Genomic DNA, 14,293 nt, shown 5'->3' with positions numbered 1-14,293 from the left:
CGGTTGCTTCTTTTGCGGCGGCGCCAAACTAAACGATGCTCACTACCGCCACCTGCAGGATGTAGGGGTTAAATCCTGCAGGCGGTTCATAGGAAGGGCAGCAGCCATTGACCAGCAGGAGCCATTTTTCTTTAGACACCAAATGTATTTTTAAGTCAGTTTCTTTACAATTATTTGGTAACGAGACTTCTCCTGACCATTTTCTGTAATATTAAAAAACGCCCCTCTCATCCTCCGCGGATGGTTTCTCCTCCAAGCTGGGGTCCTCCACCAGAGGCCTGGGAGCTTGAGGGTCCTGCAGTATCTTAGCTGTTCCTGTTCTTTTCTGGACTGAGAGGTCTGAGGTCTTTCCAGGTATCTGTTGTAGCCACTCCTCCAGCTTGGGGGTTACTGCCCCGAGTGCTCCAATTACCACAGGCACCACTGTCACCTTCACTTTCCAGGCTTTCTCCAGTTCTTCTCTGAGTCTCTGGTATTTCTCCAGTTTCTCATGTTCCTTCTTCCTGATGTTCCCATCACTTGGCACTGCCACATCCACCACAACGGCTTTCCTCTGTTCTTTGTCCACCATTACAATAAATTCTGACAGAACCTACTCCATTCTTTCTAGGTTCTGTTAGAAATAAATAAATACATATATATAGAGAGAGAGAGAGAGAGAGAGAGAGAGAGAGAGAGAGAGAGATAGGCCAATCGCATTGTATTTATTATATATGTTTCATTGTGATGAAATGTTGAGTTGCTTTTGTTTTTCTAACACTTCTGTTGTTGTATTTAATTGTAAGCAAAAAGTATAAAAAGGGCTTGGGGTTTTTTCAAATCATAATTTAAATTTGGACAAACAGGTTAGTTTACTCCTTAAAAGCCTTAGGGATCTCTAGTAAGAGTAAAGCAACACCTTCCTGCTTTGATTACCTGTCGATTTCTGGGATTCGCTCTGATCACGTTTAGGTCAGAAGGAGCTGCATTGTGTGTTCGTAGATTTAGAGAAGGCGTATGACAGGGTGCCGAGGGAGGAGCTGTGGTACTGTATGAGGTCGTCTGGAGTGGCAGAAAAGTATGTCAGAGTAGTTCAGGACATGTATGAGAGAAGTATGACGGTGGTGAGATGTGCTGTAGGTCAGACAGAGGAGTTCAAGGTGGAGGTGGGACTACACCAAGGATCAGCTTTGAGTCCTTTTTTGTTTGCTATGCTGATGGACAGGCTGACAGACGAGGTAAGACAGGAATCTCCCTGGACAATGATGTTTGCGGATGACATTGTAATTTGCAGTGAGAGTAGAGAGCAGGTGGAGGAACAGCTAGAGAGGTGGAGGTTTGCTCTGGAAAGAAGAGGCATGAAGGTCAGTCGTAGTAAGACAGAATACATGTGTCTGAACGAGAGGGATCAAGGTAGAAGCGTTAGGTTACAGGGGACTGAGGTGAAGAAGGTGCAGGAGTTTAAGTACTTGGGGTCAACAGTTCAGTGTGATGGGGAGTGTGGAAAAGAGGTGAAGAGGCGAGTGCAGGCAGGTTGGAGCGGTTGGAGGAAAGTGTCAGGAGTGTTGTGTGACAGAAGAGTGTCAGCAAGACTCAAAGGAAAGGTGTACAAGACAGTGGTGAGACCAGCTCTGCTCTATGGGTTAGAGACGGTAGCAGTGAGACAGAGACAAGAGGCTGAGATGGAGGTAGCGGAGATGAAGATGTTGAGGTTCTCCTTAGGAGTGACCAGGTTAGACAGGATAAGGAACGAGTACATCAGAGGGACGGCTCATGTTGCCTGTGTCAGCGACAAAGTCAGAGAAGCCAGACTGAGATGGTTTGGACATGTTCAGAGGAGGGATAGTGGATATATTGGTAGAAGGATGTTGGAGATGGAGCTGCCTGGCAGGAGGGCAAGAGGACGGCCAAAGAGGAGATACATGGATGTCTTAACAGAGGACATGAAGTTGGCTAATGTTAGGGTAGAAGATGTCCATGATAGAGTGAGGTGGAAAAGGATGATTCGCTGTGGCGACCCCTGATGGGAAAAGCCGAAAGAGAAAGAAGCTCTGATCACGTTTAGCCTGCAGGCACTGCAGACGATTTCCAGCATCACACTTTTTCTGTCCTGGGGTGTTCATTTAATTGTATGAGAGGTACATTTGAACTAATTCAGTGCTGAAACTACTTTCCTAAATATTGAAAATAGCCCGGATCATGATTGTTACTCCTTCGTTTTGAGAGGAACAAACAAAATCTGTTCTGAGTTTGATGAGACTTGTTTTTTCTTTTCAGTTTCAGTTTGCTTCTTGAACTTCATTTTTTTCATGGTCATTTCAGGTCACAAACACACAAACACACGCAAATGCACACACTGGTGTCCCAAGATTTTTTTTTCCTCAAAAAAATAGAGAAGACAAATGTTCAGTAGTGTTTTTGAGTTGACCTTTTTAGCTAAGCCTTCATCGTTTCTTATCTTCTGTTATCTTCCTCACATTTTACTGCATCCTAGTTTTCTTTGTTGTGTGTGTGTGGCGCTGAAGTCAACACTGCTGCAATCATTAACTCACCGAACCCCTTACAACTTTGCCCTTTGAAATGAAGGTTTTTTTTTGTCTAAAGGTTTGCGGCTTGTCCCTCTCTCTTTGTTCCTCCCCTTCTTCCTTTATATGGGGTGGAATTAAACACACAACTCCATGTTCTGCAGCCTGATGTCTCTTCCTAAGTGTTCTGTTTACAAAGCTGGAACTTCCCCGCTGAAATCCACTTTCATTCATGCTCTTGGCGTTGTTGTCACACTAGCTTAACGTGCATCATTTATTCGACTCTCCTTCTTCTGTTGACATTATCAGTTGAACCATTTAGTGTTTTTTAGTTAATTCAAAATCAAACCTCGCTGAAGTTAGCGAAGGTTTGAACAAACCAAAAATGTAGTTGTTTTAAAATACAGAAACTTAGTAACAAATAGGAAACATTGGGCATACTTTACTTTTTGTCAAATCTAAACTTTAAATTTTTTTTTTTTTAAATGAACACGTCTCCAATTTACATTAGTTTAGTGTTTATTTGCTGTTTGTAGTCAGCTGCTGGTTTTTTATGACATCATATCAGTAAAATCTGACTAAAATCAAACTCAAAGTAACTGAAAACTCAAAAAGTGATCAAATGTTTGTTAACTAGAGTAGATTTTAAGTTATTTTACTACAATTATCATTTTGGTTTTTCATTTAATGGAGATCAGGAAGCAGTCGTGTCCACACGGAGAAACCTTGTCTCATCAGAGTTTGGGTCCTGCGACATTTTCCGTCTCCCATGTTCAGGCCTGTTCATTACATCTTTACCCCGGAGACTAGAATCTCATTCACACAAGGGCCAAACCAATGACAAGCGCCCCCCACCCCTGTGTCACACCACATTTCCAACAGGCACCAGCTTGTTGACATTTGGGTTTGCTCAAATTTAGTGATTTAATTTCCTTGTGACACTTCTGACTCAGATTCGTGACCAGTTTCCTTTAACAGTTAGAGGTGACGGAGATACTCGTGTGAACAGAACAACATCTTCTAGATCCACCTTTACAGTCCAGATGCTACAAGATAACAGAGCTGTGTGACCTTTGGAAAACAGTTTGCTTTTAATTTAAGAATATGAAAGCTAAGATTGTTATGTTTTGTTGTTTCCAAACGTTTATATATATCAGTTTAGAGGGAGGGAGGAGTGTGTGGGTCCTGGAGATGGGGGGAGTGTGGAGAAGCTTTTGTTTGTGTGTGTCTTTACTGACATCCAAAGTCCAAAAAGATGTAAAGATCACTCAAAATCACAGACTATATTGCAACTATGGCCTCTCAAAAATACAAAGCTGGATCAAAGACCAAACAGCAAATATCTGAATCCAAATGCATAAAAAAAATCAAAAGTTATACAATGAAGTAACAAAAACAATGACAAAAAAAAGAAAAACAACGAAAAGGAAAATTATATTAGTTTACATAAACAGATGAATAATCTTAGGTTCATAACTTTATAACTTTATCATTTTGAAGGGATTTGCAGAAAAGAATAGAGTAATTAGAAAAAATCGTGCTCAGTCTTAAAATGTATTAATAACAATAATGATGTAAATATTAAAATAATGTCATTGTTATCTAAGGATTGAACATGTCTTTCTTTGCATTTAAATCAAATTGAATGTATCTACACTTAAATAAATGAATCATAAAATTCTGTAAAATATATTAACCAAATCCCAATCATAAAAAGGTCTTCCTGGGTTTCAATTTCGTTTTTACACAAAGGACATAAATTAGGATGAAAAGTCCCAGAAATGTAAATATACTATTATTTTGAAAGTCACCGGATGTTGCCTTTTAGCATCCGGGTTGGTTCAGGGTAACAACATGGCGATGTCAGTGAGGAGGACGCTGGTCGGTGTCTACAGAGGAACATGTAACTCCTTGAAGGTACTGTGTTTTATAAAAATACCTTAAGAAAAGTCAGCGGGTTAGTATTATTTGAAGAAACGTTAACATAAAAATTCGTAAAGCAGCAAAAGTTTGATAAAACACGTATTGCTTTACGAGAAAATGTATTATATTTTTAAAATGAAATGCGGCATTTCAGCATTTCAGCATTTCTTTTTCGAAAATTGTTTATTTTATTTTTATTTGTTGGTGTCTGTAGTTTCCTAAATACGTTTTCTTGAAGGTTTTACATCCAGAATGACTTAAAAAGTCTTAATTCTGAGTTCCAGACGTGTTTGGAAAAAAATCTTAAATATGAATGTATTAGAAACTGCAAACATTAATGTTTTAGTCTTTTCCTGATGTTTGGTCACTTTAAATCTTAGCGGGTTGTGTGGACTATTTCTAAATGCATCAAACTTTGGGGCGCCATAGAGAACCACGTCTTCTGCTTCATCCTCTTCATCCATGAACCTCCTCTTCGGTCAGCAGATGCTGCCGTGGTTTGGATAATCCACCTTAGAAGACACAGAAAAAACATGGAGTCTGGACGAAAACACGCTTTCATTTGGAATAAAAAAAAATCGATTTCTATATTTTAAAACAGAACATTTTGGAGTTTTTATTTCAATACTGTGACTTTTGTTGGCGTTTTTCCATCAATTGCACCAATAGGTGGACGTCCCTCAGGGAAAAACGCAAACTTAGAGAAATGTGGCGTTTATGGAATGATCGGGAAAATGGATGTTCCGACTGGGAAAACACACCTGAACTTCAAAATCTGCAAAGTTTTTCCTTAACATGCCACGATATGTCCAAAACACAGAGGAGGTCCACAAAAAGATGTTTAATGCTTTCTGACAAAAAGAAGACTTTTTTTTTTTACAAAAATCAGGGGGAAATTGACAAATATACTGGATCATATATATTTATAACTTTGAACATAAACTGTTTAATTTTATTGTTAATAATAAGGTAATAAAAAGGTTGTATTCCTCTCCTCTTTGGTCTTAGACCTCTTTCCTGACATCATCACTCTTCCTCCTCTGAAGCTGTCTCCTTTTGCTTCCCTGAATGGATGTCCAGAACATCTATGATCTGTTCCTCTGATGGATTCATTCCTGATCCATCCTCAGCATCTTCATCTCTGCCTCCTGTCTCTAAACCAACAACATGGCTGCTCTGCACCTTTCCTTTCATTCCTGACGACACTCTTTAGTCACACCTGAAACCTTCTTCTTCACCTCTTTCCCAGGCTCTCAGCAGATGTTGCAGATTTCTGAATTTCTGCTTCGGTCGAGTATCAAAGGTCTCTTTGCCGGTAAACATCGCGGCTGCTGAGGCATGATTTGGTCTTTCTCTCAGACTGTGGAGGCGTCTGTGGAAGTGCGGCATCCCCTCCCGCTGGTCCTTCCAGCCAGGACCAAGAAGAGATACTTCATCCCTCCGGCGGTGGGGATAAAGGGGAAGCAGCAGGAGGACCCTGAGGCCAGAGCCCGAGCAGCCGGGGTTGTTATCCAGCAGCAGTACATGGAGAGGCCCATCAACATCGCGTGCACAGGTAAACTGTGAAACCCTCTCTGGACCTTCCTTTGTTAGTGTTTGATATTTGTAGTCAAAGGCTGATCTCCCGCTGGTCAGGAAGGAGCACACTAACATGTTGTGTTCTGATGTCTTCATCAGCGGGGGTCTTTGACCCCTACATCCCCCCAGAGGGCGACGCTCGCCTCTCCACTCTGTCCAAAGAAGGCCTGAAACAGAGGACCGAGCAGATCCGACAGAGCGCCGCCTCCCAGCTGGCGTAAGGCCGTCATCTCCTGGTTTCCTTTTCCGTCCGCCTCTCCAATCTGAGGTGGGGGGCGGTCACTTCACCGAAGCCTGATCCTGAAAACTCTTTTTGTCTTTTCAGGATCCGTAAAATTAAGGAGCACGACTCGTTGTTCTCCACCAAGACGTTTGCAGAGCAAGCTCAGGAAATCTTCATCGAGGCTCACAGAGCTCTGACACAGTAAGAACATGACCTCCGCCCACAAACTCCGCCCATTGCAGAGAGACGCCGGTGTGACCCACAGCTTCAGGGCTGCTGATAAAACCACCTCCATAACAGCAGGAAGACATCAGAAGCAGTGGAGGAGTTTATGACCTGGAACTGACCTGCAGCTGCAGGGTTTGCCTCTGCTATTTATGAGGCAGAGGAAGGCTGCAGCGGAGTGAGGAAGGCCGCTGACCTGCCTGAAGCTGTAAACGTAAAAATAATAAAAATTCATATCAGCTTCAAACAGGAATCAAAGTTTGATTTTAGCTGCAAATTCTGCACAAAAGTCTGAAACAAACTTGACTTTCTTCCATCTTCAGGTCAAGATTTTTGTTATTTTACTAAACTCTCCAAGTCCATAAACCAGAAACATTTATTTACACGGGATTCCTACTAATACATCAAAGAAGGAAGAGAAATGAGAGAAACCGAGCACAGACGTCCAAACACAGGCCTGCTCTAGTCTTTGTTTGGTTTGCAGGTTGATCCAAAACCTGAAATGAAGTAGAAACAAAGAAAATTTCCTGGTTTTACCTCAGAATTACAGCTGAGTTGGATTCTGTCACCGATGTTTACGTTTGGATTAAACTACTAAGAAGAGAACATAGTTAATTCAGACTTTACGGAATGAAATGTGGTTAGAAATATAAGTAAAATGCAAAAAGTTCATTTCAGTTGAATTGAAATTTGAGGTTAGATGTAAGAATAATTGTAGAAATTAAGTATCTGGGCTCCATTTAAAAAGAAAAAAAGTTTTATTTGAGTTTTCAGCAGTTCAGAAAATCCATAAAAACCTTTAGATCCAATTCTTGTATTTTTTCCACATAAATAAAACATTTGTCATATTATTCATTTCCTTCATTTTTGTTCCTCTCTTGTTCTGAGTAATAATTGAATCGATTCAGGTTTGACATTCATTCATGACCTTTCATTTTGGATTTCAATTCTTTGCTCAAAATTTGGCTTTTGATTGGATGTACCTGCTGGGTGAAGAAACCCTACAGATAGTTTATCTGCCGTCTGTGTTCCAGATTCAACAAGGAGAAGCTTCACTCTTTGGTCACGGAGCGCTGTTACCCGGTGAGTTCTTCCTCTGACAGCCGTAGACGGCGACCCATCAGCCGTTTCTCTCACGCCGACCCTCTGTGCTCAGGAGATGACGAGGGGAAACCGCCACAAGACGATCCGCTGGAGCTTCGTGGAGTCGCTGGAGCCGCCCAGGGTGGTCCACGCCCGCTGCCCCGACATGGTGACCAAAGGAAACCTGTATGGACAGGTGACGGTGCGCCTGCACTCCAAGCAGGTGAGACCACCAACAGCCGACTTCAAACCAACTCAAACAGAAATTCTGTACTTTAATTCAAATTCAAATGGGTCTTTTAGCAGCTCTTTATTTTTTCAGATGATGTGGCACAATTTTAGACTGGACTAAAAGCAGCTCGGACCCTCTTGACCGTTTCGGCTTGTGGCTTTGTCCCGCAGACTCTGGCCATCTATGACCGCTTTGGGAGGCTGATGTTGGGCAGCGAGGAGCAGCCAAAGGACGTCCTGGAGTACCTGATCATTGAACGCCACCTCATCAACCCGTACGGCCGCTGGAGGCTGCATGGGAAGATTGTGCCGTCCTGGGCTCCAGCCAAGGACCCCGTCATCAAGGTGACCATAAAAGAGGCTAAAACGATGCTTAGAAGCGAGTTTAAGGTCTTTTTATAGGTTTCATTTGATGCTGAAAAGTTTCCTGGATCTTTGATATTTTTTGCTTTTACAAAACTGCACAAACTAGTTTTGTATTAATGATATGAAATCATTGCTCCTTACATTTACATTGATTGATTAACATGGATTCTTGGGTGATTTTTAAAGTTTGGCTGATTTACTATAGGCGATCAGTTTTGATCCAAAACAGCCGACGTTCTGGTTATGATGATGTTGAAGCTGTCCCGGTGTCTGCAATCAATCCCGTCTGCGTTCGCACCTGTCTATGTTTAAACCATCTGCGCTCAGACCTGTTTGCGCTCAGACCCGTCTGCGCTCAGGCCCGGCTGCGCTCAGGCCCGTCTGCGCTCAGACCCGTCTGCGCTCAGACCCGTCTGCGCTCAGGCCCGTCTGCGCTCAGGCCCGTCTGCGCTCAGGCCCGTCTGCGATCAGACCTGTCTGCGTTCTGTGAGATGTTCTTGTTCCCGATCTCTAGTTCCACTACAGTTCAGGGTTTCTGCTTCTTTCTGTCTTCCAGACGATCCTCATTCCCGGCCCCCAACTGAAACCGTGGCAGGAATATGATACACTTAACTATGAAGTTCCCAAACCAGCAGCAGTGCAGTGGTATAAGTAACAGGCCACAGGGGGGCGCCACAGGGTTGGGGAAAACTAGACTTTGTTGTTTCTGACCCTGTTTAAACATTTATGAGCTGAGGCTGGTGGGGGGGAAAAAACAAGCTTCCTCTGCTTTTGTTTTTCAAATGAAACATTTAATTTGCAAAAAACCTCAGATGTACAGAAGCTGGTGTATTTCTGCAATGATTGACACCACCTTGACCGCCACTCATACAAAAATAAAAAGTCCCATCTGTATTTGTTGTCACCAGCATGTCACTGCATTTTAAGGGTCGCGCTACAAAATAATCAATTTGACAACTCTGAACAGCCCCGCTGATGACGAAATATACAAGCTTAATGACCAGCTGGCTCAGACGATAACTTTAATTGTGATGGTTCAACTCAATAAAACAGTTATTAAAAATGAAACATTCAGATTTTTCAAAGAAAACCTTGTGAGCTCATGTAAACTCATTCCTATTGACTTGAAAATAACAAAGGGACTAACAAAAAACATGTTTTCAGAACAAATGTTCCAAAAATGGTTCTTTCTTCTATGGGGAAAATTGTTTTCTACCTAAAGGTGTTTTCCAGCCCTGGTCCTGAGGTCACCCTGTCCTGCATGAATGGGACGCTTCTCAAGCACAACTGCTCATCTCCAACCTTTGCAGAGAAATCCTGATTGGAGAGAAGACATGCAGGACAGTCTGACCTCAGGAAACACACAAACATCAACATGTTATTAAAGATCCAAAAATTCAACCCAATCAGTTGTAAAAGTAGAATCTCAGCCACACTTAACACGAGTAAGTTTGCAGTAACAGAACATCCATAGCATTGATTTTAGTGTGTTCATAATGTCCCTGTCCATCTGCCTGCTGTTCATCCACAGAAACGAAGCTGAAAGCTAGAAACCCACAGCTTTATGGAAACAAACAAAGGGGAGTCCAGTTTCCTTCTTTTTGTCCATTTATCCAAATAATTCCTTGAAAACAGTTGGTTCTCATCCATAGCCAAATATCCACAAACTTCCAAAAAGTCTTTTAAATCATTAGCTTAAAAAATAATTATGGATTGTACAGAACCCATGCAGTGCCAAAAAGTAATATTCTTATGCCTAAACATTTATCTAAAAATGTTTGCTTTTTCCGAGTGACTCCAAACTTTAGTGAAAATTTAGTGTTTTAAGGATAGAAAAGTTCTGTTTTATTGTGTTGTTTTGCTAAGATTACTTTTTTTTTTTTTTTCAAAACCATCGAAAAGTTTTGTATTTTAAACTTAGACACTGGGATCTAATGTGAATAAATTTAATATGTATTAATAAAACAACTTTTTGACATAATTTCATATGCACAGTTAATTATTTAGGATCTTTTTATTTTAACATCTTAATAGCTGGCGATTTTACTTAAAAATTGGCAAACAATACAAACAAATACAAATCTTGTCACTTAATAAACAAACAAAATGAAAAAAAGCAATTCCACTTGAAGCTTAAATGGTAGAAAAAAGCGGGTAGCAAAGGAGGCTTTATGTTGTGGACGTAGATTTTAACAATTGCTGAATATTTCTTATTGTTAGACCAACCAGGGGTTTTATCTAAGCTATATATTCTTCAGTAGAAACGATTTCTTTGCACATCCCAAACTTCAGAGCTCATCAAGACTCTGTAACAGCCTGGTGACAGAGTTCTGGTTCTGGATTTGGATTGGCCCAGGCCCAATTACAGATGTAACTGCGTCATCAGTCTTTTATTTTTGTCTCAAGTGTTTTTGTGTTTTTTGCCAACAAAAGCGACAATGTTCTGTTGAGCAGCCTTCGTTCCTGTGTTTGGAAACTAGGTACCACCTGAAAAGGTGTCTAAAGGTCACACTCTTAAATTTACCCAACAACAGTGAACTCTGACCTGAGCTTGGATCACAAATCAGGTGGAAACACCAGAGCCTCAGCAGCACATTCTGCATCATCTTCCTCATCTTCCTCTGGGATGTTCTCAGGTTCCCAGGTGAAGACATCAGAGGTATTGTCTGTGAATGACCCAATCTCCCATGGGCACAAAGCGTCACGCCGACCCAGGGCCATATTTGCTTTAGTCTCATCTGTCTGTTCAGGGCTCATGTATCCTGGAGTCTCATCTTCATTCAGCACCTGCTGGTCCTCCAGAACTTTATCGTTGACACTGCTGGGAACGTGTAAACCGTCTGTCCCATTGCTTTCATTCTTCCCTGAACATTCCATCTCTTTGTTCTCCAATGGGCCTGCGTCTGCATTGAGGCTATCTTGCTTTGTCACTACTTTAGTGTCGTCTTCATTTTCCCAGGGACAAACGTTTGCTCGAGCACTGTCTTGTTTTTGTAGAACTGGTGGCTTTTTGCTCTCCCAACGACAAACATCTGCCCGACCGCTGTCTTGCTTTTTAAGGATTCTTGGTTCTTCTGTCTCCCAAGGACACACATCTGCCTGAGCGCTGTCTTGCTTTTTAAGGATTCTTGGTTCCTCTGAATCCCAAGGACAAACATCTGCCCGGCTACTGTCTTGCTTTTTAAGTATTCTTGGTTCTTCCTTCTCCCAAGGACACACATCTGCCAGAGTGCTGTCCTGCTTTTTAAGGATTCTTGGTTCCTCTGAATCCCAAGGACAAACATCTGCCCGACTACTGTCTTGCTTTTTAAGGATTCTTGGTTCTTCCTTCTCCCAAGGACAAACATCTGCCAGAGTGCTGTCTTGCTTTTTAAGGATTCTTGGTTCTTCTGTCTCCCAAGGACAAACATTTGCCTGAGCACTGTCTAGCTTTTTTATTCCCTTTGCTGTGTTGGTTTTTGATTGGGAAACCTCTTGACTTGGGTTGTCTGGGTTTAATTTTCCTGTTTTGGCCACACCCTGTTCGTCTGTCTCCCACGGACAAACGTTTGTCCGAGCTGTGTCGTTTCCTGCATTACTTTTTGAGGATTTGGGAGTATCTTGTCTGTCAGATTCTGGTCCCACAGCCTCCCATGGACAAACCTCTGGAATTTTTTTCACTTTGCGTGAGTCTTGCTTTGTAGCTGCAGTTCTTCCTGTGATCTCAGTTTCCCAGGGACACACATTTACTTTTGAACTTTCTGGTCCTTTACTTTGCATAGAAATAACTTTGCCAGAGTTACTTGGTTTGTCTTGATTTCCAGTTTCCCATGGACAAATGTCTAAATTATTGGTTGATCGTGAAACTGAGTCTTCAGTTATAGACTCTTTGTCCCCACTTTCCCATGGACATATATCTTCAATAATTTTAGGTGGATCAGGGAAATCCCATGGACAACTTTTGTCTGTCTTTGGCTCACTCTGATTCAGGGTTGATGGTTGTTGGTTATTGTCTACACAATCTTTGGGCGCACCGGGGTAGATGGCAGATTTCATCACTTCTCGCCGAAGAGGTACAGTCAGGGTCCCTTTATTTTCTAAGAGATTTACGTTTTCATATACAGCTTCTGATTTGTCTTGAACATCCCAAGGACAAACATTTCCATGGTCACTATCCTGTCTTATTGAAATCTGGGGAGTTTCTGCCACCTCCCATGGACAAACATCAGCCACTCGTTTCAAAGATTGAGTCTGTGAATCTTTGGAACGAGTGATTTGAGAAGAGCCAGGAATATCCTTTGATTCCCACGGACAAACTTCAGTCTTACCACTTTCCTGTTTCAGGTTTCCTTGGTCTGGTGATTCCCACGGACATACGCTTGATTGTTCTGATGGCATTAATTGGTGAGAAACATCTGGTTTGATGCTTTGTTGTTTCTTGGGTCCTTCTTTTTCTTGGGTGGAACCCTCCCATGGACAAACATCTGTGTGGGAAACATTATAAACCGGTCTGATTCGACTACTTCTCCTTCGTGTTGAAGGAGTTCTAGAGCTGCTGGCTGTTTCCCAGGAGGTTATACTACTGCGTCTGCTGCTTTGCCTTGATAATATTACATTCTCATAGTTTCCTTCTTTTTGTAAATCATCAGCATCCCTGGGATAGACAACAGATTTGACAATCACAAGCCTGCGTGGACTTCGTTCGGAAGAATCAGCAGAAGACATTCGGACAGCATTTTGCTTCACGAGGCAGGGTTTTCCATCGGTTGTAGACATGCCCATGTGCTGCAGTGACCTTCTGTCCAAGCTTGGTCGTCTACTGGATGTTCCAGACCATGATGTTGTGGAAGTGCTTTCATGGCTTTTTTGAGAGCCCTCTCGACTATGGTTTCCCTCAGTGGCAGACCTGCTTCCATCTATGGAGGTCATAAAGGACTTCACAGAAAGCCACTTATTTGTGGTTGCCCGGAAGGAGAACGCACGTTGATCTTTTGCTGCCTTAGGTCTTGGGGACCCGGGTACACTTGCAGATACAGTAACTGGTATTTTCAGGGGGAAGTTGTCATTTTGCTGTACCTTTTCCACTGATGGAGTGTTTTCCACTGGGGGCAAATGGTCCCATGGGCACACGAGCGCTTGTGGGGATGAGGGGCCCTTTTCATCACCTTCCTCAGACTTTGCATATGTGACGTGCTTATGACTCTTTTCCCCTGATTGTTCTGTCTCCAACTCCCAAGGACAAATCTCAGCCTTGTCAAACGACTCCGACTGAAGGGCGCTCCTCGTCTGGTCGCTGATGCTTTGCCTTGACCGCATTGTGCTGGACCTGGAGATCTTTGATACATTCTCTATCGAATTGGTGGTAGAGGAGCACAGGCTCCAGGACTTATGAAGCCTGTTGTGATCAGGATGCAGGAGATTTGTGTCAATTGTCAAATTCAGGGCACTGGCTGACTTGCAGACCCCAGGTGTGATGTCCAACGAGTCTGTCTCAGATCGCTGGGAGGATCTTTTGACTGAATTGGTCCTCAGCATGGATTCACGCTGTGTTGAGTCTCGGGTGTGGTAATGATCACTTTGGGACTTGCGTATGGATGGTGATGGCGACTTTATTGAACTTCTGTAACTGATGCTAATAGTTTCAGGGGTAATCATAAAAGAGTCGGAGGGATTCCCACCCCTGCTGAGAAAAGATCCAGCTCTACTCCTGAAAGATCCAGCTCTGCTCTGGAATGATCCATCTCTATCTTCACGACTGCACTGCCGGCTCACCGTTTCTGGGATCTCAGCAATGCGTTTGATGAGGGATCTCCCCAGGGCACACCGAGAGCTGCGCTTCTTTGGCAAATGAGGGTTATTTGCACTCATCTTTTTTGTCTTGTGGACTTCTAACTGGGAATACAACTTCTTCAGTTCTTCCTGGTACATTTGAAGAACAGGTGGGGGAGTCAATAGATAGAACAGATGGTATTATGAAAAGGAGAAAAAAGCACAAAAGGAATATATTAGAGGAACATCAGAAAAACATTGTCAAGTAAGAACACAGGCAGGTTTAGGTACAGGTATAATTTAGTAAACACGTTCATATATTCAACATATGTTCACTGCTAACGGTAAAGGCTAAGTTTAAATCAGTAACATTTGTTTCCTTTTTTTTTTTTTAGTTGTCCTTGAATTTAGC

At 42.4% G+C, this 14,293-nt stretch overlaps 2 protein-coding genes across 3 annotated transcripts in view; one reads left to right on the top strand and one right to left on the bottom strand.

The window, feature by feature from the left end:
- Positions 1 to 4,336: 4,336 nt before the first annotated feature.
- On the top strand, positions 4,337 to 9,027 carry mrpl45 (mitochondrial ribosomal protein L45). The gene is made up of 8 exons (XM_004065483.4): positions 4,337 to 4,421; positions 5,787 to 5,982; positions 6,105 to 6,222; positions 6,331 to 6,429; positions 7,488 to 7,536; positions 7,610 to 7,759; positions 7,939 to 8,112; positions 8,690 to 9,027. Exons 1-8 carry the CDS (start codon positions 4,359 to 4,361, stop codon positions 8,786 to 8,788), a joined length of 948 nt encoding a protein of 315 aa, XP_004065531.1. The 5' UTR covers positions 4,337 to 4,358; the 3' UTR covers positions 8,789 to 9,027.
- LOC101164127 (probable G-protein coupled receptor 179) overlaps positions 9,024 to 14,293 on the bottom strand; it is a 28,628-nt gene continuing 23,358 nt past the window's right edge. For both annotated transcript variants that reach the window (XM_023955662.1, XM_023955698.1), the window contains one exon: positions 9,024 to 14,031. In XM_023955662.1, the coding sequence (XP_023811430.1) occupies positions 10,690 to 14,031 (3,342 nt within the window). In that variant the 3' untranslated portion in view covers positions 9,024 to 10,689. The remainder of the gene's footprint in view (positions 14,032 to 14,293) is intronic.

The sequence above is a fragment of the Oryzias latipes genome, chromosome 1, assembly GCF_002234675.1.
Source record: "Oryzias latipes chromosome 1, ASM223467v1".
NCBI lineage: Eukaryota > Metazoa > Chordata > Actinopteri > Beloniformes > Adrianichthyidae > Oryzias > Oryzias latipes.
This window is presented reverse-complemented; position numbering and strand designations above follow the sequence as displayed.

Excerpts from the sequence above, each read along its gene's own strand:
- mrpl45 (XM_004065483.4), top strand. The coding sequence starts at position 4,359 with ATGGCGATGTCAGTGAGGAGGACGCTGGTCGGTGTCTACAGAGGAACA. Across the intron at positions 4,422-5,786 it reads GAACATGTAACTCCTTGAAG|ACTGTGGAGGCGTCTGTGGA; the intron begins GTACTGTGTTTT and ends TCTTTCTCTCAG. Across the intron at positions 7,537-7,609 it reads TCACGGAGCGCTGTTACCCG|GAGATGACGAGGGGAAACCG; the intron begins GTGAGTTCTTCC and ends CTCTGTGCTCAG.